We start from the raw sequence: 23,733 nt of genomic DNA, 5'->3' as shown, positions 1-23,733 counted from the left end.
AGGACCCTGGGTCATGGATCTATGGAAACTCCCTGTACCATTTTTGCAGCTTTTCTCTAAGTATAAAGTAGTCAAGATGAAAAGCCAAAAACCAAAAACCTCAGGTGTGATCAATTACAGTTGCTCACATAGGATAGGAACCATCCACAGGGGAGGTAGGAGTGCTTCCCCAACTTCCTGTTTCAAAGTGCATCGAAATGACTGCCATGCTTATGGATTCCCATATGCTCTTTCTTCGCTTTGCTGTCCCAAGGGAAGAAGGGTTCTTTAGATCTATTCTTTCAGTACAACTTGACACATAATAAAAGCCTGTCTCACATGTTTTCCAAACATTATAACTTTAGACACCCAGTGATGATCCCTTCATCTTGAGCTCTTAAATTGGATGCTCAAGCTTTACTGTGTCAGTTCCTTTCCTGGGCTTCTCATGGAGCCCCTCTGCTGTACATGGAGGCCATTCAACAGATCTTCAGGGCAGCAAGAGTCTTTTTAAAAGATTTTATTTATTTATTTGAGAAAGAGAGACAGAGCACATCAGTGGCAGGGGAAGGGCAGAGGGAGAGAGAGAATCCTCAAGCAGACACCCCGCTCATCAAGGAGCCTGACACGGGGCTTGATTCCACAATCCTGAAATCATGACCTGAGCTAAAATCAGGAGTCAGGCACTTAACCGACTGAGCCACCAAGGCGACCTCTTTCTAACTGCCTTCAAGTCAAGTAGAAGTTTTGGTGGTAGAGGAGCATCGGCATAAGCAACGTGTGCAGCTGGTGTAGGCAGCCAGTAAGTCTGTGGGCTGTGCTGTTTTGTTGAAGACACCCTGCGTTGTCCCTGACCCCCTGAATAGCAGCAACTTCTCCTTTGACTGCATTTCTGGCTGAGATCTCTGAGGGACATTATTCCAGATCCTTTGAAAGCATTTTTAGGTAGGAAGACCTCTTGCTACAATATCTCTGGTAAGGAGGGACGAAGGGTGTTTTAAGTATAATAAAGTTGAGTTACAGACCGGTGTTTCATTGTAATTTCTCTCATTTGAATGTTAAATGCATTTTTTTTCTGACCTGACATTTGAATTAGTGTTAACATGAAAAGTAGAGTTACTAATACACAACCTTTTAAAGTGTTTTTAAGACTCATTGGCCATTTGCAAGCCAAATACATTTTTTTATATTTTTAAAAATCTTCCCATTATGGGAGTTGCATATATATTCATTACAGAAAAATTAGTAACTATAGAAAATTAGAAAGTTAATCATGGAATTACTAGTGATTTTGTTTCATCTTTTTAATACAAGCCTATTCATTTTTTCAGTAGATAGGATCATTAGATACAGTTTATAAATTTTTTCATGGTTCCATAATTGGCTGTGCCATCATTTATTTAAAGTTTTCCAGCAAATGCAGATATAAGATTTTCCAGATTTTCATTATTACATGTTTATTTCAGATATTCCTAAGGTTTGTTTCTTTCACTTTTGTTTTTATTTTCCCCCATTGGCCTCTTTGGCAGTTTGGCAAAACCTATGGATTCTCCTTAGAATCTTTTTTTTTTTCCTCTTAAATTAGAATAGTATATTTAAGTGTATAAAAATACAAAGCAAACCAGGCATATTAAAATACAATTGCAAAAGTGTTTAAAATTTTGTCGACATACCAATAAATATGTTTCTTTCTTCTACATTGACAAAGTGATCTAGCATCAGGTCTGATAACTTTCAAAGTAGTGATGAGCATAATTGACATTTTGATATGTCTGTAGCAACTATAATATGATGTGAAAATTTCTGTGGTTTCTTTTGGTGTCAAAGTCACATGTACAGCTAGTATATTATTGTAGTTTGTCTTACATTGACAGAAATACTACATTTCATTTAGAAGTTGATGAAAATAAAGATACATATTTTTTCATTCATGTTCATGGGCCCCATAATTTCTATCCATAGATAAGATTAAAAAATCTCTGACCATACATAAATGACCTTGTTACATAACTTTCCCCCCACCTACCCAGTTACTTCCATAAGGTAGAGACCTGTAAATCAAATGCTGTGAACTTTATAGGACCATTGATTTTTACTGCCAAGTTGTTCTTAAGAAAGCTTAGAACAGAAAGGTCCAACTGGTATGTTTAAGATTGTATAGATGAACATTATCTTGTTCATCATTCCATTACTTGGAATACTTATAGTTTACATTTTTGAATACTTATTATAGTCCCAAAGCATTTTTATTTCTTTCAAAATTAGTGAGCTTGAATTATTGGCTAATTGTCATAGATCAGGGTCAATTAAAATTCCTCCATTTTGATTCTGTTACCCTTTATTGTCCCTTTATTTCAAACAGTTTTGTGTTTTTTTCCTTTAATCATTTTGATGTAAGTTATTAATGTCAACATAACTTCATATTAAAGTCTACGTTTTATTGACAAGTTAGGGGGCTGTTATGGGCTGCTTAGTCACATGGTTTCACAAGCCCCACCACTTCATGCAGTTTTGGCAAGTAGATCACTCTCCTTTTTAAGAATTACCTATGGTAAAAAGAATTGGGACTTCAGAGCACTGTGTGCTTTGTCAATGTGCACAATGACTCTTATGCAACAATAATTATAAGCTTAGTGGAGTGCTTTGGGACAGGCTTCTGGCATGTGGCCAGTCCTGTGTAAATGTCCCCATCCATTACTCTGACCTGCTTTTGATTATGATGCAAAGTCCTGGGCTATTTAGTTCTCATGGAACCTCCACCCTTATAATTAGGATGAGCCCTTTGGGGACCAGAGACTGAGAATATCTGAGTGGTGCACTTCTCGGAAAGAGCCATTCTTTACAAAGTTGGCCTCTTATTGCCTCTCCTTTGCCAAGCCTGTGTTTCATTTTTAAAAGTAGAATATGCTGCTGTTGCTTTCTTTTCTTTTTTTTTTAATTCTCCTAACTTTAGACCTGTCCTCTCTTTCTAACCTAATTATTAGTCTTGTTAAGATATAACAAGTTGCATGGAAATGAAACCTCTGTACAATTCGAACAGGCAGAGAGGAGCAGCTCTGCAGAAGCATGTGCTGCAGTGAGGGATCTTCCTGTTGGACTAGGATTCTCTGTCTGATGACAATACTGAAGGTCAGAGTTCAGGTCGACGGCATTACCAGTGCACACTTGTAACCAACCAAGTAGACTGTTGTACGAAAAAATAGCTTAAGATACTGAAAATGGTGAAATAATTGTAATAGTTGTTCCATTCTCTGACCTGTAGACATAGGGAGACCCAAGTCTGTCTGCTCAGCACTTGTATCTATAGAGTTTCCTTCTGCAGGGACTTAAGATGCTTTTTTTTTTGAGAGAAAATGGAAGGGGCCATTTTTCCTCCTGCATAGTCAACCAGGGTAACTAAGATGAAAATCTGAACATTTTTGTGATGTAGCATGTTTAGATGCTGTCTGAAATGGCTGGTATCAATTCACAGTGCCACCAGTGGAGTATGAAGGTGACAGCTCCACCAAGCACCATCTTTCACTTCAGAACTGTGGTTGCTAGTTTGCTAGGTGTGAAATAGTAGCCTAGTTTCATTTGCTTTCCCTTTGTTTTGTGTTTATCATGTCTGTTTTCTCTTTTTAAATTTCTAAATTGACAATTTTGAGGAAATACTTTAACTTTACAAATTACTTATTTAAAAAAATATGCTTCTGTTCATAATTCTACACAGTGCAGATTATGCCAGTCTCTCTAGAGAAATGTACAACTGAAGTATTAATACAGAGTCTGCAAATATCATGAAGACCCAACACAGATGATCCAAAAATTGCTGGTTGAACCCTATAGCTCTTGTGACTGTATTTTTCTTTCTTCCTTTATGGTTAAAATACCAGGCTTATCTTTTTGTTGCCTTGCACACACCTGTTTATATGCAGCTCATAACCAGGTGATGTGACTGTACTTGATCTAATTACTTGGGGGCGTTGAACTACTTACTACTTCCCCTTTCTCAGAATGTGAGATCACTTATTATTGTGAATGTGTTGACCAAAAATATTTATGTGGAATATTCTAGTGATGGCACAACTGCTCAGTAACACTCTTTGTTTCTCCCTTGCTAAAACTCAGGAACCAGAGCTAAGAACTTCAGGGTAATTGTTGGTTTAGGTGTGCAGTGTGAAAAATGAAGGTTGGGGGGGACAATCAACCATCTATGGATAAAATGTTAATATCTCTCCCTTTAAGCACAGGGAAGCCATGACTTATAGTATATCAAGGAATAAAGCTTTTGTTTTGATACAACCTCTATTTTTTAAAAACCTGATTTCAGATATTTTCAGAGATTTCTGATTAAGATACTTCTAAATTATCTTAACTTTTTCTGGTAATATTAAACCAATCCAAAATCCAGGGTGTTTTTTTTTTTCTTCCAGAAAATGCATAAATCGCCCTTCTGTCCACTTGAGCAATTTAAAACTTTCTCTACGCATGATCTAGCTAGTTAATCCCTTTAGGCATCCAATTTTATTAGACTTTTGTATTCATAATATAATTTCAGAAACTTTAGGGAAGATAATGTTAATATAAAATGGCTAAAAAAATGAGCTTTGAAATCAGTAGTTAAAATCCTGTGTTTGAAATCTGTTACAGTTGTTTGCTGGTTGTGGCTGTGCAGCGACTTACTCTCTCTAAATCATAGCTGCCACATCTGTAGAAAAGAAGGGAATACCTATATTTTCACGGTGGATACAAATATTAGAGTGCTTGGCAAAGTGCCTCACTTCCCTGCATTATATCATTCTTATAGAGTGTTTGCAGTATCGGTTTCTGGCATTCTAGTATGCTGGCACTAAAATGTCATTAGTTTTAGTGGCCTAATACCTACCTGCATTTCTTTTTTTTTTTTTTTTTTTTAAGATTTTATTTATTTATTCATGAGAGACACAGTGAGAGACAGAGACACAGGTGGAGAGAGAAGCAGGCTTCCTATAGGAAGCCTGCTATGGGACTCCATCCCAGGACTCCAGGATCACACCCTGAGCTGAAGGCAGGTGCTTTAACTGCTGAGCCACCCAGGCGTCCCAATACCTGCATTTCAACTCTTACAATCAGTCGATTTATCTTTTAAAAAAAAAAATATTTTATTTATTTATTCATGAGAGACACAGACTGAGAGAGAGGCAGAGACACAGGTAGAGGGCAGAAGCAGGCTCCATGCAGGGAGCCCGATGTGGGATTTGATCCCGGGTCTCCAGGATCGCGCCCTAGGCCAAAGGCAGGCACCAAACCGCTGCACCACCCAGGGATCCCTCAGTCGATTTATCTACTCTGCTGTAATACCCACCTCACTACTCTTCCTTCTCTGGCCTCAGACTTCATCATACTGATTTCTCTCATCACAGGTTTCCGGGTTTTCTGTAACTCTCATCCTGTGCAGCTCCCTTTCCTCCTTCCATTCCTGCAAAAGACAAAGCTGATCCGTGGGTTTGGCTGAAAGAGCTCTCTGCAATTGACGAATAACTCCGCTAGCAGAGCTTGCCAGGTGGATGGCCGCTAGGAGGAAGGTTCTGAGTCCACTGAGCTTGAAGGACAGGCAGAGCCAAGACTGGCCAAAAGGACCAGATAGGATACCTCTAAAAAGGCTGGTGTTTTGATTTAAAAAAAAAAAAGTCAGTCATTTGTTTTGAGATCAAAGTTTAAGGACCCAGATTTAATTTAAAGTGATGTACTGAGCCAATGTTCTCTGCTAGAGAGTTACACACTGTGTTGGGATTTTAAACTGAATAAAATTATGTTCACATAGAAAGGGTATGTTTCTAGGCCTCTGTAGTCGTCAGGAGCAGGAAACATAGGGTACACAAAAAACCAAGCTTTTATTATGAGAATAATTCTTACTCAAGTGGAAAGACATTTTGAACAAGCAGTGTCTGATCATGATAGTAGTGAATTTAACATCAGAAACCAGACCAGAATTTCCATCTGAACTAGATAAACAAATGGAAATGCTTTCTTGGAAATAATAGGTAGAGCTCTTTTTCAAGAAAAGAAAATGGAGGTTTCTGCACAGATACACATGTTAAGTTTAAAAGGCTCTTTTTAGAGTTATCAAACTAGAGATGGGTTTGTTTGAAGATAGACTCTGAAGGAAATATTAGAAATTAGTTATAATTATCCCATGAACATTCCCCCAATTCATAAATGTACTTCTTTAACAGCTGCAAAAATTGCAAAAAAAAATATGTATATATACATATATGGTCAGGACTTGATAATAGCATGCATAAAATTTTTAAATGATCTTTTTTATAAATATTCTTCAGTTTTATGTAGTTTAGTTTATTTTCAAAACAATACTATCTTACCAATTTATACTAAAGTGGTAATGCTTAATGTCTACATTTTTATAAATTTATATTTTTGTGTCCTAATATTTCTAAAATTTTATATTTGAAATATTTGACTTTAATAATTTGTCTTTTTATGAATTCTTACTTTAAAACGAAGTATTGGAATTAATGTACAGAGTAAACACTTGGATTTTACTCCAGTGTTGTCACTTTTTAGAGGATGCCTAGATAGCACTTCAGTTGAGACCTGCAGGGTGAGGGGACTTAGTCATATCAAGTGGAGCTGTGGGAAGAATGTTCTAGGCAATCTTTGAGGTGAGAAAGGTATATTAAAGTTTGAGCAACTGAGAAAAATTCAGTATAGTGGGTTTGAGAGGATGATGGAATGGTCTAACTTGGCCTCGAGTGACAGGCTCATGACAGAGAAAGCCATGGATAGGATCCAAGAACCCTTGGGAAACTAGAGCATTTAAAACTGAATAGTGATGATCAGGTCAGCATTGTAGAAGGATCATCTGGCTACTGTGTGAACAATTTGGATATAAGCCAACCAGTTAGAAGACCTACAAATATCTAGGCAGATGATGCTGAGGGTAAGCCCATGGCAGTGGGATGAAAAAGAAGGTAGGTAGATTTGAGAGCTATTTAGGAGCTAGAATTCCCAGGGTGTCTGGCATGGGCAGCTAGGTCAATGTCATAGCAGTTGTTGAAATCAGGACTGCAGGGAAAGCTGTGCAGGCTTCTGTGGACGGTAGTGAGTTCATGTTTGTAAATGCTCATGGACAGAGTACCTTTGGGAAGATGTGAAGATAGTGGGTTTGAGATGTCTATAGTAGGCAACTAGACTTTCGAGAGTCCTCAAGTTTGAGATTATGGTAGAAGTTCTTTCTGAGTGTGGGTGAAATATTCACAATGGGAAGAGGAAGGGCGGGAGTAAGAACAGCCAGAGTGCAGAAGAAAAATCTACAGAAGAGTGTTGTCACAGAAGCTAGGAGGTGAATGTCTTTCTAGAGAAAATGATCATCTGGGCCAAATGTTATGGAGAATTTGGAGCACAATAAGGGCCAAAAATATCTATTTGTTTTAACTTAAAAGCTGGTGTTGGTGGCTGTGCAACAAGAGTCAGGTTGTAATAATTGTAAGGTGAGGAACTAGGCAGGTCTTTCACAAAGTTGCCAGTGGAAGCAAAGACAGAGGAGACAACCTGAAGGGTGATAAGGAGTTGAAAAGTTTTCTGTTTAAAGATGATGGAGACAGGAGTCTGATTCAGTGATGATGGGAATGAGCAAAGTAGAGAGGGAGATGCTAAAGATGAAGAAGGCAATTGAGGCATGAGAGTCCCAGGGAAGGTGGAATGAGTGAAGACCAAACTTTAGGTGGGAGATTGGGTTTGGGATTATAAAGAAAAAGAAGTAAAAGTCTGGCTCCAGGTCAGTTTGTGTGTATGATGGTGGAAAATGATACAGCTCCTTTATTTTCCATGTGGTGTTAGTGCTGTCATTTGCTAAGATTGAAGAGAAGGTAGATTATGGGACGGGGCTATGTGGAATGAGAACAGAGGACCTTTGAAGTATCTGCCCCAGGACAACTTGAAGGGAGTTGAGGTTACTGGCAATGAACTGATAGCAGCTTTGAACCTCTCCAGCCACAGAGAACAGCAGTCTCACCTGCCCTTCCTGAGGTCTATGAGGTGTGTTGGAGACATTTCTAGAGTGTTGGATTCCAGTCAGGTCCACAAAGTGCAAAGAACAGAATATAACGCATGTGGCTCACACTCCCCTTTGACACATCCACTGTATTGTTCTGTTTTGTGGTATTAAAATACTCTCTGAAGTTATTTAAGTGTGTTAATAAGCCCTTTGCTTAAATGGCTAGGACCATTTGTTTTTCTTTAAGTTCTCTCTTGTTTTCCTTTAAGTTCTTGTTCACTTTTTCATACAGTGTCTGTCTCCTGCCTTTCTGTTCTCTTCCTTGTTGTCAGTTGTTCTTTCACATTGCTGTCTGCATGCAAGCCTTTGTCAGCCCTACACTCTGGACTTTGTCAACATCTGGAATGATCACACTTCTGAAATAAAGCCATGAACTTGAAGACCAGATAACCAAGCTTATTAAAATTTTTTGCAAAGTAAGAATAAACAATCTTGGAGTGCAATTCTTACAGTGCTGGATTTTGAGGGTATACGTGAGTGTTTGTACATAAATTTTATGACATCTGTTGGGTTGCTTCTCCCATTGTCCATGTATGAGATGTTTGCTGCCTATATTCCCATTCGTTTCCTTCTTTTGAATTTCCATGGATTATGATAATGTTTTTGGAGAGCCCTCACTGTGTCATTATATCTTCCATAATCATTCTTTAGTACTTGCAAGGTAGCTTCATATACGCCACCTAAATTTTAAAACTACACAATCAGACATTTCATGCCGTTATTTCTTCTTATTCTCATGGATTTTCAAATACTTCTATATTTTATATGGGAAAGACATGTATTTTCAATTGTATACATTTTGTATGAAGATAACTTAACCATGTCATGACTCCATCATCTAGCCTTGTCACATGTAAATGAGATAGGACCATGTGAAGTATTGTGGAGGTTTGAAAAATAAGTTATCTACTTTAGCTTTTCCTGTAGTTCTGTGTTTTATAGACTTCCTTATCTGTGAACATCTAATTTAATTTTTTTAAAGAAGTATATACTTAGTGTGTAGTGAATATCATTTAAAAAATATTTTTGTAAGTTAGTTTAATTTTGATCCTGACTTTCCATCTGGTCCAGAGGAAGAAAGTATTCAACCCAAGTCATTTGGAGACTTTTCCCCAATCCCAAGGTTGTGCTAAGGTTTGGGGTCTTGAGCAGTGCCAGCACACTGAGAAAACAGCCCTGAATCATCAGGCACCTGACCACACTACTTAACCCAGGAGAGACCTGTTATCCCAGCCCAAACCTGCCCTTGAGGTTCATGGCTTTCCAGGGTGTCTCTAGTGCTCACTGTAGGGGAACCAGAGCCCTCTGTCTCTGCTGCTGTCTCCTAGGGGCTCTTAGAAGCTCTTTCCTCATAGACCCCACTCTTGGTGGGAGAGAGTGACTCACAGACCTTTCTCCCCTCTCCAGTTCTGGGAAGTATCATCATCATCATCAATATTATTAATTTGAGAGAGAGAGAGAGAGAGAGAGAGAGAGAGAGAGAGATGGAGAGCACAAGCAGGGGGAGGGGCAGAGGAAAAGGGAGAAGCAGACTTGCCACTTAGCAGGGAGTCCGATGCGGATGCCCACCCTCCATCCCAGGACACTGGGATCATGACCTGAGCCAAAGTCAGATGTTTAATGAACTGAGGCACCAGGTGCCCCCTGGGAAGTCTTTTTAAATCTGGGGGAAATCCCTCAGTCCTCAAATTGTATTCTCAACAGGTGTAGGGTTGTTTTTTGTTTTTTAACAAAAGCTAAGAAGTGCTGGCACAAACCTTCCCTTAGGCAAGGAAGCCCACACTGTGTAGCCTATTTAAATAGTAGAATATAGGGACAGAACACAATTTCTAAAATAAAAAAAAAAAAAAAAAGTAAAGTGTAGTAAGTTGCAAAATAGTTTAAAAAAAAAACCCCAAAAACCTCTGTTCAGTGCTGACCAAACTTGCGAAGCCAAGTCTGGTTTTATTTATTTTATTTTATTTTATTTTATTTTATTTTATTTTATTTTATTTTATTTTATTTTATTTTATTTTATTTTATTTTATTTATTTTTGATAGTCACACACACACAGAGAGAGAGAGAGAGAGAGAGAGAGAGAGAGAGAGAGAGAGAGAGAGAGAGAGGCAGAGACACAGGCAGAGGGAGAAGCAGGCTCCACACAGGGAGCCCAACGTGGGACTCAATCCCAGGACTCCAGGATCACCCCCTGGGCCGAAGGCAGGCTCTCAACCACTGAGCCACCGGGGCTGCCCAAAGTCTGATTTTATAACTTATTGAAGAATATTTATTAAATGTGTTGACATTTTATTGACATAACTTCTGAGTGATCTGAACCTCAAACAGATTATAACATTTTTAAAGTGTTGTGTAAATGTTCTAATTTTGTTTTCTTATTTTGCCTAAGAACACTGGAACTATTTTGGGGCCGATGAGAATCTTGGTCCAGTGGCTGTGAGCATTCGAAGGGAAAAACCAGAAGAAACAAAGGAAAATGGATCTCCATACAACTACCGAATAATTTTTAGAACCAGTGAGGTAAGTTGCAAACCAGAAAGATTGAGGCTTGATTGGAATGAGGAGCAGCAGTAGCGAAGCAATTAAATTTAATAGCACATAGCTGCAAATGTCTTAGAATAAACAATGGCTCTTTTCATTTGTTCTGGTGGTGATGGGGGTGGACCTAATGGTTAGATTTGGGTCCTTCCTTTCCATCTACCCTGGAGTAGATGCAGTGAATGAATGGGAGTTTTGATTCGGAGAAAGATACCGCAGTTAAGCATGGCCCCAGGAAACTGGAGCCTGCAGGATTCCAAATTGGATGTTGCATATCCTGCTCCGTGGGCTGCTCAGTTGGCTGGAAAGCACTGAGCCCCAGCAGCCCTGCAGATGAGAGAGGGTCATCCAGGAGTTAACCGCCCTTCCAAACTGTTGCTTCGGACAGTTCTTGACCCAAAAAGGAGGAAGGAGACTCTTCTTCTGCTTCTACTTTGCCCTCTCCTGGGCCTGTTCCCTAGACTGTGCGGAGGCTTAAAAATAACCCTGCAAACCCGAGGCTCTCTCCAGACTGGCTCTTGGAGCTCTGTAGGAATCAAAGCACACAAAATATTTGAGTTTTTATTTTAAAATGAAATTCAAGTCAGAAAAGAAAAGGGAAAATCAAATGGCCAACAAAGCAGTTTGTTGTTGTTGTTTGTTGTTGTAAACTCATGAACAAGTTTGGGACAATAAGGTTTCTCCTTTGTTTTCTTTCTAAACATGTCAGTGTGAATTTATTATTGCCTCCCTGCGCCAAGTGCACTTTAGCATTGTTGTTATGCATTAATGCCTAATACTCCCCTGAGATATCTAAGAAATAATGGTTTTGAAACTAGTTTAAATAGGGCATTTACTTCATTTCCCCCACTGAATACAAGGCCAGGTTTCAGGGGTTGGCTTCACTTAGTAATTGGTCTTCGGCTTGAACTCCAGGGAAATTAAAAATAGGATTTTTTTAAAGGCATGACTTCAGCATCTAATAGGTTGTGTGTAGTGGTCAGAGAGAACTGAAGAGCTCACATGCTCTAGTGCACTGTCTCTCCACACCAGAGCTGATCGTGAAGAGGGTAAATGCTTTCGTTGAGTGTAAAAAGCACAGAGAACATGCTGGTTTTGAAGTTGGACTTAGGGAGTCGCGCCTTTCTGGCTTCTTGGATTTCTGTGAGCATGTTACTTTGCTTCAGGTATTTTTGTCCTGTTCTCACCTGTTTCCCCTCCCAGGGCCACTCCACTTCCTGCTGTCCTTCATGCTAGAGGTTGGAGTGTTCTAAGTGAAGGATTTCTTCCCCCATCCTGTCACTGGTCTGTTGCCTGCAGCTTGCTCTGCGGGTATCCCCATCTGGTCCCCGCCCCTCTGTCTCCAGCGTAACTGCTGTGCTAGGTGAATGTGATCCCCCGCCGTGGTTGGGGGCTTTGCCTCTCCTACCTCCGTCCTTTCAGCCCTTCATCCCTCGCTACCTGGACCCAAAGTCGGCCCATCCATTGTCCCTTCGGTCCATTGCCTTAGCCTTTGACTGGAACATCCAAGTCAGATGTTGCTCATGGTTTAAGATACCATCATCACTTGCTTTTATGTTCAAATTAACGTTTAACTGACAACTCTGAAGTTACTGAAGTTGTTCAGGCCAGAAACTTAGTCACACTGGACCCTTCTCTCCTCCTTGCCTCCCAACCCCCAGTCAGGTCTGTCAGCACAGCTTGTTGACTACATCTCCAAAATATGCCCAGAATTCAGCCCCTTCTTTCATTCCTCCATTTGGGCCTGGGCCCGGCCGCCACCACCTTTCTCTGCTCTGTGCCGAGCCCTGCAGGGACCCTACAGAAATGTAATCCCTGTCTGTTCTTCCTCAGTGCAGAACTTCCCCCTCTCCTGACTACAAGCCAGTCGGTGCCCTTGCTACTTAGGACACCATGCATGCTGGCCTCCTTTCCCCCTGGGCCACCTCCTCACCTCTGCCTCAGGGCTTCACTGCCCTGTTCCTCCATCCCGCTGCATCTTCCCCTGGTCTCCTCCTGCTGGGGTGCCCTCATTTCCTCCTGACCTTTACTCCTGAATCACAGGGGCCTTCCTTGGCCACTGGATCTAACATTTCTACTCCCACACATCCCATTTCATGTCTAGTGCTAGGCTTTGTTTTTTTTTTCACAAACACTTCATACCATCTCACCTCACTTGTTGCACTTTTTATTGTGTTTGTTTTTTCCCTCCGCTAGAATTTAAGCCCCGTGAGGATGGGGACTGTTGTCTGACTTGCTCATGGCTGCAGGTCTAATGCCTATAATCGAAGGTAGTGCTATCCCTTCCTCCCCATGGCCTGCCCTTCCCTCTCTCATGTGTACATAATGAAGTATCCTTAGCTTTCGTGTCACTTTTTCCTTTCCAATAAAAGTCATCCTTAGATGTGGTTCAACTGTGATAGGTTACTGAAACTTTTCACAGAAATAAACTAACAGAAGTCCTTTGAGAGAAACCTCTCTAGATGGTTGATCCCTGTCCAACAGGCACTTCACTCTTTCCTCTTTTCATTTCAGTAGAAATCGTCATTGTAAAACATAAACAAAAACATTTTTTTAAAGATTTTATTTATTTATTCATGAGAGAGAGAGAGAGAGAGGCAGAGACACAGACATGGGCAGAGGGAGAAGCAGGCTCCATGCAGGGAGCCCAAAGTGGGACTCGATCCCAGGACCGCGGGATCATGCCCTGAGCCAAAGGCAGAGGCTCAACCACTGAGCCACCCAGGTGCCCCAACAACATAAACAAAAACATGAACATATTTGTAAGCCTCACAGTCTATGAACAAAACCTGACAACATGTGAGTGTTTTTAAGCAAAGGTGCACAGGGAATTAAAAGGATTCTTGTCTTGTTTCTGGAAATCATTTAACAAATCTAGATATAAAAATGAGTCCTTCTTTTTCTCCTCTGCTTTGGCTTCCTTGAGGTGAGCTGCTGTCTGTCTGTGGTGCAGGATTAGCATTCCTGGTTTTGGTTTCTCAGCTGAAAAGACTTCCAGCGCCTGCTGCTTCCTGTCTCTCCGGCACAGGTTATCTCATGGAAGGAGGAGCACAGTAACTGGGTTGTTGAGCAGTTTCCTATGACTTAAAACACAAACATACAAAGCCCCAGAAGCCATTTCTGCCAAATTCGGTATTAAGTCACAGGGAAAATTATTTTTTTTTTTACATAAGTGTCATTTGAAAACAAGTGATTCATAAACGAAAGAAAAGACATTAATCAAATGAATAGTACCTTGTTCTTGTTTGGAGAGCAAGATGTTGGTAAATTTTGCTTTTCCTGCCATCTTCTGTCTTACCCATCAGTTGGCAGATGTTAGGGATTCGACTTCCCTGGTGATTCTTCATTTGGTTTCCATTTCCCTGCTAACCCTGTGTCATGTCCTCTTTGACTGATTTCCCAGAATGTCTTGTCTGCCTGCAGCTCCTTCCTCTTGCTGTTCATCTTAGAGTACACGTCACCTTCCCTGTTCAGACAGGGCCTGAGGCTGCCTGTGGGAGCCTGATGGGGTGCACACCCCTCAGGTGCACGCCTCCCCCACCCCGCAACCTGCCGGCTTCACCAGCCACCCTCTCTTCAGATCCCGCTACATCACAGCAGTGGCTCTTTCTGCCCCACTTCCTGTTCTTCCTTACCTCTCCACCTTTCACTTTCTGACATTATTTTTTATAGAATTTCCTCTCAATTCCAGGGCCCCTTCTTAGTGCCCCCCTCTTCCATGAGGGTGTTTTCTTATGCTCTGAGCCACAGCGCTCCACTTCCTGCCTTGGGACCCTTTTCCACCTGAACATGTTACACTTCCCTCAGTAAACACAAGCCTTCTGAATTGCCATCGTGTACTTCTTCCCCCTGCCCTTCGCACACCCCACACCTGCCCATCAGCACGCACTCCTTCCTTGGTTAGCTCTTGCCACTCCTGCTGCGATCCAGGGCCTCACCCTACCCCCTACCGGCTTCATGGGCAGGTGTTCCACATGATGGGTCACCATACAGTGTTTATGGTGTTTACATTGTATTAACAACTGTGCAGCATGACAACGTTTTGGGAAATGAGACTGCTCTAGGCTTCGTATTTACTTCAACAGATCATTATTTCACAGGGAAATTTCTTTGCTTATGTTTCTATTTCATAATAATGGAAAGTATCTTAAGAAATAAGGGGAAATTGAAAGTGACTTGCAGTGCTATTGACTATGCTGCTGTACTAACTACAGTCATGGTCTTACTGTAGTAGCATTTGGGGATACAGATAGCTTGTGCTTGTCAGCAGTATGTTATGAAATTTAAAACTTTATCCTTCCCCTTATCTTTTGTAATTAAATAATGTAATAAAGTTGTGTAATAGAATAACAATGTAAAATAATTGTGTAATACTATAACATAATGTAAAATTTTTTAAAAGGTGCAACATCTAAATCCTGAGCATTTGTTCTTCAGATATTTCTCTGGGATATCTCCTCAATTTGGTTAGTGGCAGTTTACAGCCATATGAAGGCCTTGAGCTTACTGAGGTCTTTATGGAAATGCTTTATTTGTTCTTGAAGTAGGTGTCTTTGGAAGGCCTGATGATGTGTTCCTTTGGACTTGCCTGGGTCTTCTTGGAAGACTTGGCCTCGTTTTTCATATGCAGAGTATTTTCTGTCACCCTCCTCATTCAGAAGCCTCTCCCCACTTTAAGGGTCATCACAGCCTCGGGTACGGGTGCCATGTGGGTGCTGTCAGCGTGTTTGCACCTCTCCCACACCGAGAGAGGCCTCATCAGAGCACATGTCTGTCTTTCAGCTCATGACACTGAGAGGCTCGGTCCTGGAGGATGCCATTCCCTCAACGGCAAAGCACTCGACAGCCAGAGGCCTGCCCCTGAAGGAAGTGCTGGAGCATGTGATTCCTGAGCTTAATGTCCAGTGCCTGCGGCTGGCCTTCAATACCCCCAAGGTCACAGAGCAGCTCATGAAACTGGATGAACAAGGAGTGAGTTTGGTTGCTGGGGGAAAACATTCTTGCTGCCCAGATTTCCAGAATACAGACCTTGATATTTCTCTTTTGACAAGGAAAACAGATACCATTTATTGCCAAGGATGATATCTTTGCAATTATTTATTTTCTTTCTTCTTAAGTCTCTGGGCTCCGAACATTTCTCATTTGATGAAATTTTCTACATCCGAATTGATGGATATGGTTCTTTTTTTTTTTTTTTTAATTTTATTTATTTATTTGTGAGAGAGACACAGAGAGAGAGAGAGAAGCAGAGACACAGGCAGAGGGAGAAGCAGGCTCCATGCAGGGAACCCGATGTGGGACTCCATCCCGGGTCTCCAGGATCACGCCCTGGGCCGAAAGTGGTGCTAAACTGCTGAGCCACCTGGGTTGCCCTGGATATGGTTCTTAAACTGTGTTCAACTCTTCCAGTATAAGATTTTCCAAAACTGCTGTGAGTTTTTCAGGTACTCTAGGAATAAGTAGTAGCAGTAAGAGTAATATATTCACCAGGCTCTGTTGTAAGTGCCTTAAATATGTTACCCCATTTACTCTCCCACACCTATGAGAATGGCACCATTATTTACAAATCCCCATTTAGAGAGGACCCTGAGGACCCTGAGGCACAGAGAAACGGAGTAGTAAACCCAAGTTCATGCGGTTAATAAATTTGGAGCCTGTGCTGTTAGCCACTATACCATGATATTCTTAAACACTTCAGTTTTCAAAAATCTATTTATACCACTAAAGATGTATTCTAGCCAAGATTTCTAAATATGTAATTTTTAAAATTTGTGTCCTAATGAATACAAAAGGAAAATGCTCAAGATTTTCTCACTTCCATACTTCTCATACCCTAATGTGTGGCCATTTGGTCAAGATGCAGATGGGTGATAGGATAATCCATACAGAGACAGCAAAAGGGTAGAAAATGAACCAATGGCTGGACACAACTTTTCTAATCATTACTCTCTCTGTCCATTCATTTCCCCAGTCAACCCAACTGATGTCCGTTCTGTACAAAGAGATCTCAAGTAGGCTCTGTGTGTCCATGTTTATAACATACAATTCAGACCACGTGCAGTGCTTCAGAAGATCACTGATGTAGCAATAAGCTTAACTGTTTGGACAAGCTGAATGTTGTAAATCCTACATGAGAACAGGTTATTTTATAGGAGGGAGGTATTTATCACCATTTCCCCCTTTGTTGTACCCATATGCAGTGAAAAGTAGGTGCCCTCACTATAGACATCTCGTGTGGTCTCTGGCCCATCTTATTAGGCCCTCTCTTAGTGATGAATGAATGCTTTCCGGTCCCATCAACATAGAAAAGATAAGAGCACTATATAGCGAGTTTCACTTAAAGCTAAATGTATTTAATTCACAAAACTGCCTGTTCTAAAATTACAGGCTGCTTATTCTAAGGGGGTATTAAAATATCCTTTCCTTCATAAATTGATGATAATATGTGTTGGTTGTTTAATGGCTCTTCTCTGCAAAATTAAAATTTGGCAACCTAGGATAGTCTCCCTAGTTTTATTTTGGAAATTTTACTAGGCAGCAGAACTTAAGAGTTTAAAACCTATTCTATATAAGCAGCTCTAAATCTGGACAAAGGGGCACCACCCCCCTGGCCTCTGTCTTTTCATTTATATCTCCATAGCTCTCAAAGCCAGGATTGTGCTGATAAAAAGCAGATGACACGCATACTTGGGAGTTTAGTCTGGGGAGTCTTTTTTTTTTTTTTTTGGTAGGAAATCTCATTAACGCCTTGGAATCATTTTGAGAAAATGATTATTTTGGTGCCTTTTACATGTACAGATTTTTAAAAAGAAATGTGTATATATACAGTAGAGTACACATTTAAATCATTGCAAAGCATTTTGTTTCCATCCATGTCATCATTTTAAAAAATTTCATGCTTTGTACATCCTTATATTTAAAAAGATTCATAGAATAAAATCAAGAAACTAGACTCACTGAGAAGGACTTCTAGATCTCCCCTTAAGTTTAATTTAAATAATTCCTTTAGTATCTTTTTTCCCTTTAAACATCTTACATAATTATGCTTGGAAAAAGAAAACACTGTTGGCTTCCTTATTCGTGACATTTTGCCTTTCAGATCTCTGGTGCTTTAATTTCTCATTTTACCACATTTATTTATTTATTTATTTATTTACTTACTTATTTATTTATTTAAAAGTTTTATTTATTTATTCATGAGAGACAGAGAGAGAGGCAGAGACACAGGCAGAGGGAGAAGCAGGCTCCATGCAGGGAGCCCAACATGGGACTCAATCCCAAGTCTCCAGGATCATGACCTGGACCGAAGGCGGTTAAACCACTGAGCCACCCGGGCTGCCCCATTTTACCACTTTTAAACGCTGAAATGAATAGAAGAACAAATTAAAATTATATCTGTAATATATAAAAGAAAGTATGTCACAAAAATAAAAAAAAATGTGTTTTTTATTTTATTAGGCTGATGTGTTTGCAGGAACTGAAGTTAGGCATTTTAATTTTTAGAAAATTTTTAAGTTTTAGAAAATTTTTCTAAATTTAAATTTAAAAATTAAAAATTTTTTAGAAAATTTTTAAGTTTTAGAAAATGAATACGTGCTTATCCAAGTTTTCACATTCTCCTTCCTGATATCCTTCTGGACCTCTCACTATTTATTAATGCCCATGTCCGTCTCCCTATACAGGGCAATAACCTAAGTGATATCACACTGTCAAGAATTTAGAACAGATTGTGGCTCAGAAAATTTAGGTCAACTTTGGATTGACTTTATCTGTCTTGACCCTAAGATGTTCACTTATTAGATAATTAAGAGCATCATTTATGATAAAAACAAGGTAGACCAGTTTTCTTATTACACTGTTGTAAGAACTTCACCATGTCCCAATTTATTCCTCATTGCACCCCGCACAGAGGTTCTAATCATTGGCCTGTTTTATGGTTGAGAAGATGGAGACTTTCTCAGCACTGTTTTCCCTTAGTAGTCCTGATCACTGGGTACACACATTTGTAGAATACTGCCCTTCGTTTTTACAGTTTGCAAGTTTTTATACTTCTGCATGTCTCAAATTATTTAGATCCTCAAAACTGTGCTGTGAAATATCAGGAACTATTCAAGCCAACTTTTTAATGATACAGCTAATAGTTACTTTTAAATTTGCCATGTCAGAGCCATTTTTCTTCATCAGTCATTTAAACAACACGTTTATGTTATCTACTCAGTGCAAGGGGAATGAAAAGCCCCTGGGCTCGGCACATGATACACACCAAAGAACTATTAACTGTGGTTGATAATGATAAAATAAAACCTTGTTAGTAGCCCATTACATGCACTATCTCATTTAATCTTTGTAAGCATCCCATGAGAGAGCTGCTAGTACAGGCAGGATAATGTTATGCTCACCATCATAAGTAAGCACAACTGTTTCAAATCTAATAAATGCTTATTGAGAACCACTCTTTGCAGATTGTTAAATACCATGGAGAATAAATAGGCTAGTAAGACACAGTCCTCACCCATGAAAAAGACAAGGTCATAAATTACTATAATGAAAGTCAGGTTTAATATAATGAATATAATAAGAGAATTGCAAACGAAGAGCAATAGAGGTGCAAGCCAACAGGGCCAAGTCATGATTGGTTAGGCCCATTCCCAAGATGGGCCGTGGAGGGGAAGAGGATTTCATCAGGCCAGAGAGCAAGCAGTGTGGTGGTCTAGATTCAGAACAATAAGAACAAAGCGCAGAGGGATGAAAGCACTCTAGCTGAACAGAAGTACGAGGCACATGGAAAAGAGTAATAAAAATAGATACTTTTTTTATTGAGCAGTGACCAAGCCAGGCACCATGTGAAGCAATTTACATGAATTACTTTAATTAGTCCTCAGAACTCTTTGATGTCAGTGCTGTTAATGTTCTTGTTTTACAGACAAAAACACTGAGACATAGAGGCCAAAAGCCCCTAGCATTCATAATTAGGGTCTGGTGGAGGCAGGTCTTATATCCAGGAATGCAGATTCCAGAGCCTACATTCTTACGCAATGCACCAAACACCCCATTCTCCTTTCCCTCCCATGAGTCGGAGAAGAAACTGGAAAGATGGCTCCAGACATTATTGCTGCTGGCTTGAGTGCCCAATATTAAGTATAACATATTAAAATACAATTGCCAGTTTGTAGTAGAGAAAATCGGTAGTCCTGTTTTCAATAGGAAATGTCAAGTTTCATGTTCACAGTGGTGGTTTTACCTAAATGAGTATCTCTACTATTTTTCTAGATAGTTCTTAAAAATACAAAGAAATGAAAATATTTATTGGGTTTTCTATTCCTTAAAAACTTATCCTTCAAGTTACTGAAGTTAAAGGGGAAAACGATCATATCTAATTAGGTCTGTAATATTTCAAGAATAAATGTTAAGGAAAGCAGCAATGTTTATTTAATAATGGATAGTGTGGATTCTTTGACTAAGGATATGGAGGATATTCTCTCCTGGCGTAGCCTATTCATTGCTATATTGCACTATTTTACTGAGGACAAATGAGTTTGACCAGCCACTTTCTTCTTTGATTCAGGCAGTTAGATTTAAAGAATGAACCATAAGGAAAACATTTTTCCCAAAACCCATGTTATATGAATGAAGTTTTGGCAGAACAATTACCATTCCTGAAATTTTATTCTTCGTCTAGATTATGATAACAGCTAATACACAGTTAAAGTTCAGGTGGACACCACATTGGTTTTAGATAACTCAAGGATGTATATGTACATTATCAGGAGGGAAATACACGTGACAGTCATCAGGTGGCATTGGTAGCTTTATCTTGTCTATTCACAAGTAATGATTACTCTGCACTAGCTCATCTGTGTTCTTTTGCCTGGGTGAGGCTAGGTTTGGATGACTGGTTGGAGTCCTTTCCAGTGGTAAGATTCTGTGATTAACACAGCTGATAGCAGTAGCATTTGGAAGACATTTGGCTATGATAGGACTGCGGTTTACTGTGATGGAGTTGGGCATGGCACAGACATGCAGTGAAGACTCTGGTTTGCAGTCCAAAAAGACAGAGTAATTGGGTGCAGATATTTCAGTCCTGACTTTCAGTGGTGGATTGTGTTTTAAATTCAGTTTTAATATAAAAATCTAAACTAGTTTCTTTCCTGTGGAATGTACCATAACTAGCTGATATCTTCAGGTGGTACAGAAATCAAAGTAATTAAATCAAAGTAATTATGTTTCCTCAGAAGGATTCCATTCCTACTCTGTTCTGTCTGCCGCCCCTTCCTACAGTTACCACTTTTATCAGTTTCTTAAGTATTCCTTTCTTTCTTTATATAGATATCATCAAATATGCATATAGAGACTTAATTCTTCCTTATACAGAATATAACATCTTGTGGACATTTTCTTTTTTCACTGAGTAATGCATTTTGGAGATCTTTCTCTGTCAATATTTAGAAAGCTTTCCCATTGTTTTTATGACTGCATAATATTCTATTGTATTGCTATACTATAATTTATCAGCTTCCCTATTGATGGGCATTTGGATTAATTCCAGTCTTTTCCTATTAAAAACAATGCTGCAGTGAAGAGCCTTTTTCTATATAATAGAAATTCATCTTAATGTCAAATCAAAACCAGGTACATTTGTCACCAATTTAATACCCATTATGAAGCTTTTTATTTTTTTGAGAAATTTCACACATTAGATTATTGTGTTTGTTTAGAATTCTTTTAATGTTATGTGAAGATAAAAATAGCTTAGAATATGTGCACAAATATAAATAATTTTGACAGCATCTCAGTCAGATTTTTTAAATAACTTTCCTACCTAGTATCTATGTCATTTTTAAAAAGCAATCTAATTTTTGTTAGTAATTTCCAATGAGGATAAATTTTCTAATTAGCATTTTTTGCTCACAACAGTGAATTTTTCCAGTCTCTTTGACATTCTTCTTAGGGGGCAGTATAGTGATGAGTCTTTAAGAAGTGGTTAAGAAAGTGGTCATGTATATGAAGAACAAGCCAAAGTAAACACTATCAGTGTGAATCATGAGGATTTTAAAAAATTAGCAAGATCTTCATATCCAATAATGACAGAGTAGCTTGCTGCAGACCAGCCCACCAAATGAGAATAACCAGAAACACTGAACAAAATATTTTTTAGAAGTAAGTTTGTACCTTTGCTCCTGGAAATATGAGATAGATCTATTTTTTGCTTATTCTTCCTGCTAGTACAGGTAAAAACCTTGTACACTGTATATGAAGCAAACATAAAGTAAATTTGCAAAGTAGAGAGGAGGCAGATTGACTAAGGACCATGGGATTTGAGGAACAACACAGTGGTCATTTATGATAAAAATGGAAGTAGGGAGAACTTAATGAGAAGCATCTATAGCTCAAATCCTATTACTGATGAAAGAATTAGTGTTAAGAAGGCAAGGATATACGCTGTCACCATTGCTATTCGACATGGTGCTGGAAGTGCTAGTTAGCACAATAAAGCAAGAAAAGGAAATAAAAGATGTTAGATGAAGGAAGTAAAAGAATAAAACTGTCCCTATTTCAGGTGACATGATGGTCTGTGTACAAAACCCCTGTGAATCTACAAAAACTTCCTATAACTATGGAGATGTGTTCAGCAAGATTGTAGGATTAAGCATCAATTCACAGTAATCAATTTGATATCTTTGTTATTTCTTTTAATTAAAGTATAGTTGACACACAGTGTTATATTAGTTTCAGCTGTACAGGGCAGTGATTCAACAAGAGTATACACTATGTTATGCTCCCCACAGTGTAGCTACCGTCTGTCGGTATTACAGCATTACAGTAATTACAGTACATTACAGTACCATTAACTATATTTCCTATGCTGATCTTTCATCCCCATGACTTACTCATTTCGTATCTGGAAACCTGTACCTCCCACTCCCCTTCACCCATTTTGTCCTTGCTGCACCCACCCACCCCCGCCCTGCAACCACCAGTTTGTTTTCTATATTTATGGGTTTGTTTCTGCTTTGTTTGTTGGTATATATTAGATTTCACATATAAACAAAATCATATGGTATTTGTCTTTCTCTGACTTATTTCACCTAGCACAATGTCTTCTAGGTCCATCCATGTTGTTGTAAATGACAAGATCTAATTCCTTTTTATGATTATAATCATAATATCAGAGTAATATCCCATTGTATATTTATTCTACATCTTCTTTATCCATTCGTCTATTGATGGACACTTAGGTTGCTTGCATATCTTGGCTGTTGGAAGTAATGCTGTAATAATCATAGGGGTTCGTTTATCTTATTGAGTTAGTGTTTTCACTTTCTTTGGGTAAATACGCAATAGTGGAATTACTGGATCATTTTCAATTTTAATTTTTTTGAGAAACCTCCATTCTGTCTTCTACAGGGGCTGCCCCAATTTGCATTCTCACCAATTGTGCATGAGGGTTCCCTTTTCTCCACATCCTCATCAACACTTATTATTTCTTGTGGTTTTGCTTTTAACCATTCTGAGGTAATATCTCATTATGGTTTTGATTTGCATTTCTCTGATGAGTAGTGATGTTGAGCATCTTTTCATGTGTCTCTTGGCCATCTGTATATCTTCTTCAGAAAAATGTCTTCAGGTTCTCTGCCCATATTAATTGGATTACTTATATAGGGTTATTTTTTCTTTATTGTTGAGTTGTATGCATTCTTTATGTGTTTTGGGTATTTATTAATCCCTTATCAGATATATTATTTGCAAATATCTTCTGTTCAGCAGTTTGCCTTTTCCTTTTTTTGATGGTTTCCTTCACTGCACAAAAGCTTTTTACTTTGGAGTAAAAGTAATTTGATTTCTCAATTTGATTTCTCTTAATGTGTGGAACCCAAAATTAAAATACAGTACCACTAACAATTCCACAATAAAAAATGAAGTGCTTGATTATATATCTAACAAAACATATATAGGACTAGTGTGCTAAAAGCTATAAAACGTTGCTGAAAGAAATCAAAGAAGACCTAAGTAAATGGAGAGACATGCCATGTTCATTGATTGGAAGATTCAACGTATTAGTGATTCAGTTCTCTCCTAATGGATATATAGTTAACACAGTATCAAAATCCCAATAAGATATTTTGTAATTGTAGACAGGATTATTCTGAAACTTATATGGAAAGGCAAAGAAACTAGAATA

General features: G+C 39.0%; 1 protein-coding gene across 12 annotated transcripts in view; it reads left to right on the top strand.

Annotated features, from left to right (window-relative positions):
* The window catches only part of SIPA1L1 (signal induced proliferation associated 1 like 1), a 372,275-nt gene that overhangs the window by 242,784 nt on the left and 105,758 nt on the right, over nt 1-23,733 (top strand). For all 12 annotated transcript variants that reach the window (XM_055303823.1, XM_055303832.1, XM_055303835.1 and 9 more), the window contains 2 exons: nt 10,405-10,535; nt 15,336-15,524. In XM_055303823.1, coding sequence (XP_055159798.1) covers nt 10,405-10,535; nt 15,336-15,524 — 320 coding nt within the window. The remainder of the gene's footprint in view (nt 1-10,404; nt 10,536-15,335; nt 15,525-23,733) is intronic.

Source organism: Nyctereutes procyonoides, unplaced genomic scaffold, assembly GCF_905146905.1.
Source record: "Nyctereutes procyonoides isolate TBG_1078 unplaced genomic scaffold, NYPRO_anot_genome, whole genome shotgun sequence".
Lineage (NCBI taxonomy): Eukaryota > Metazoa > Chordata > Mammalia > Carnivora > Canidae > Nyctereutes > Nyctereutes procyonoides.
The sequence above is the reverse complement of the archived record's forward strand: the minus strand, read 5'-3'. Positions and strand labels throughout refer to the sequence as shown.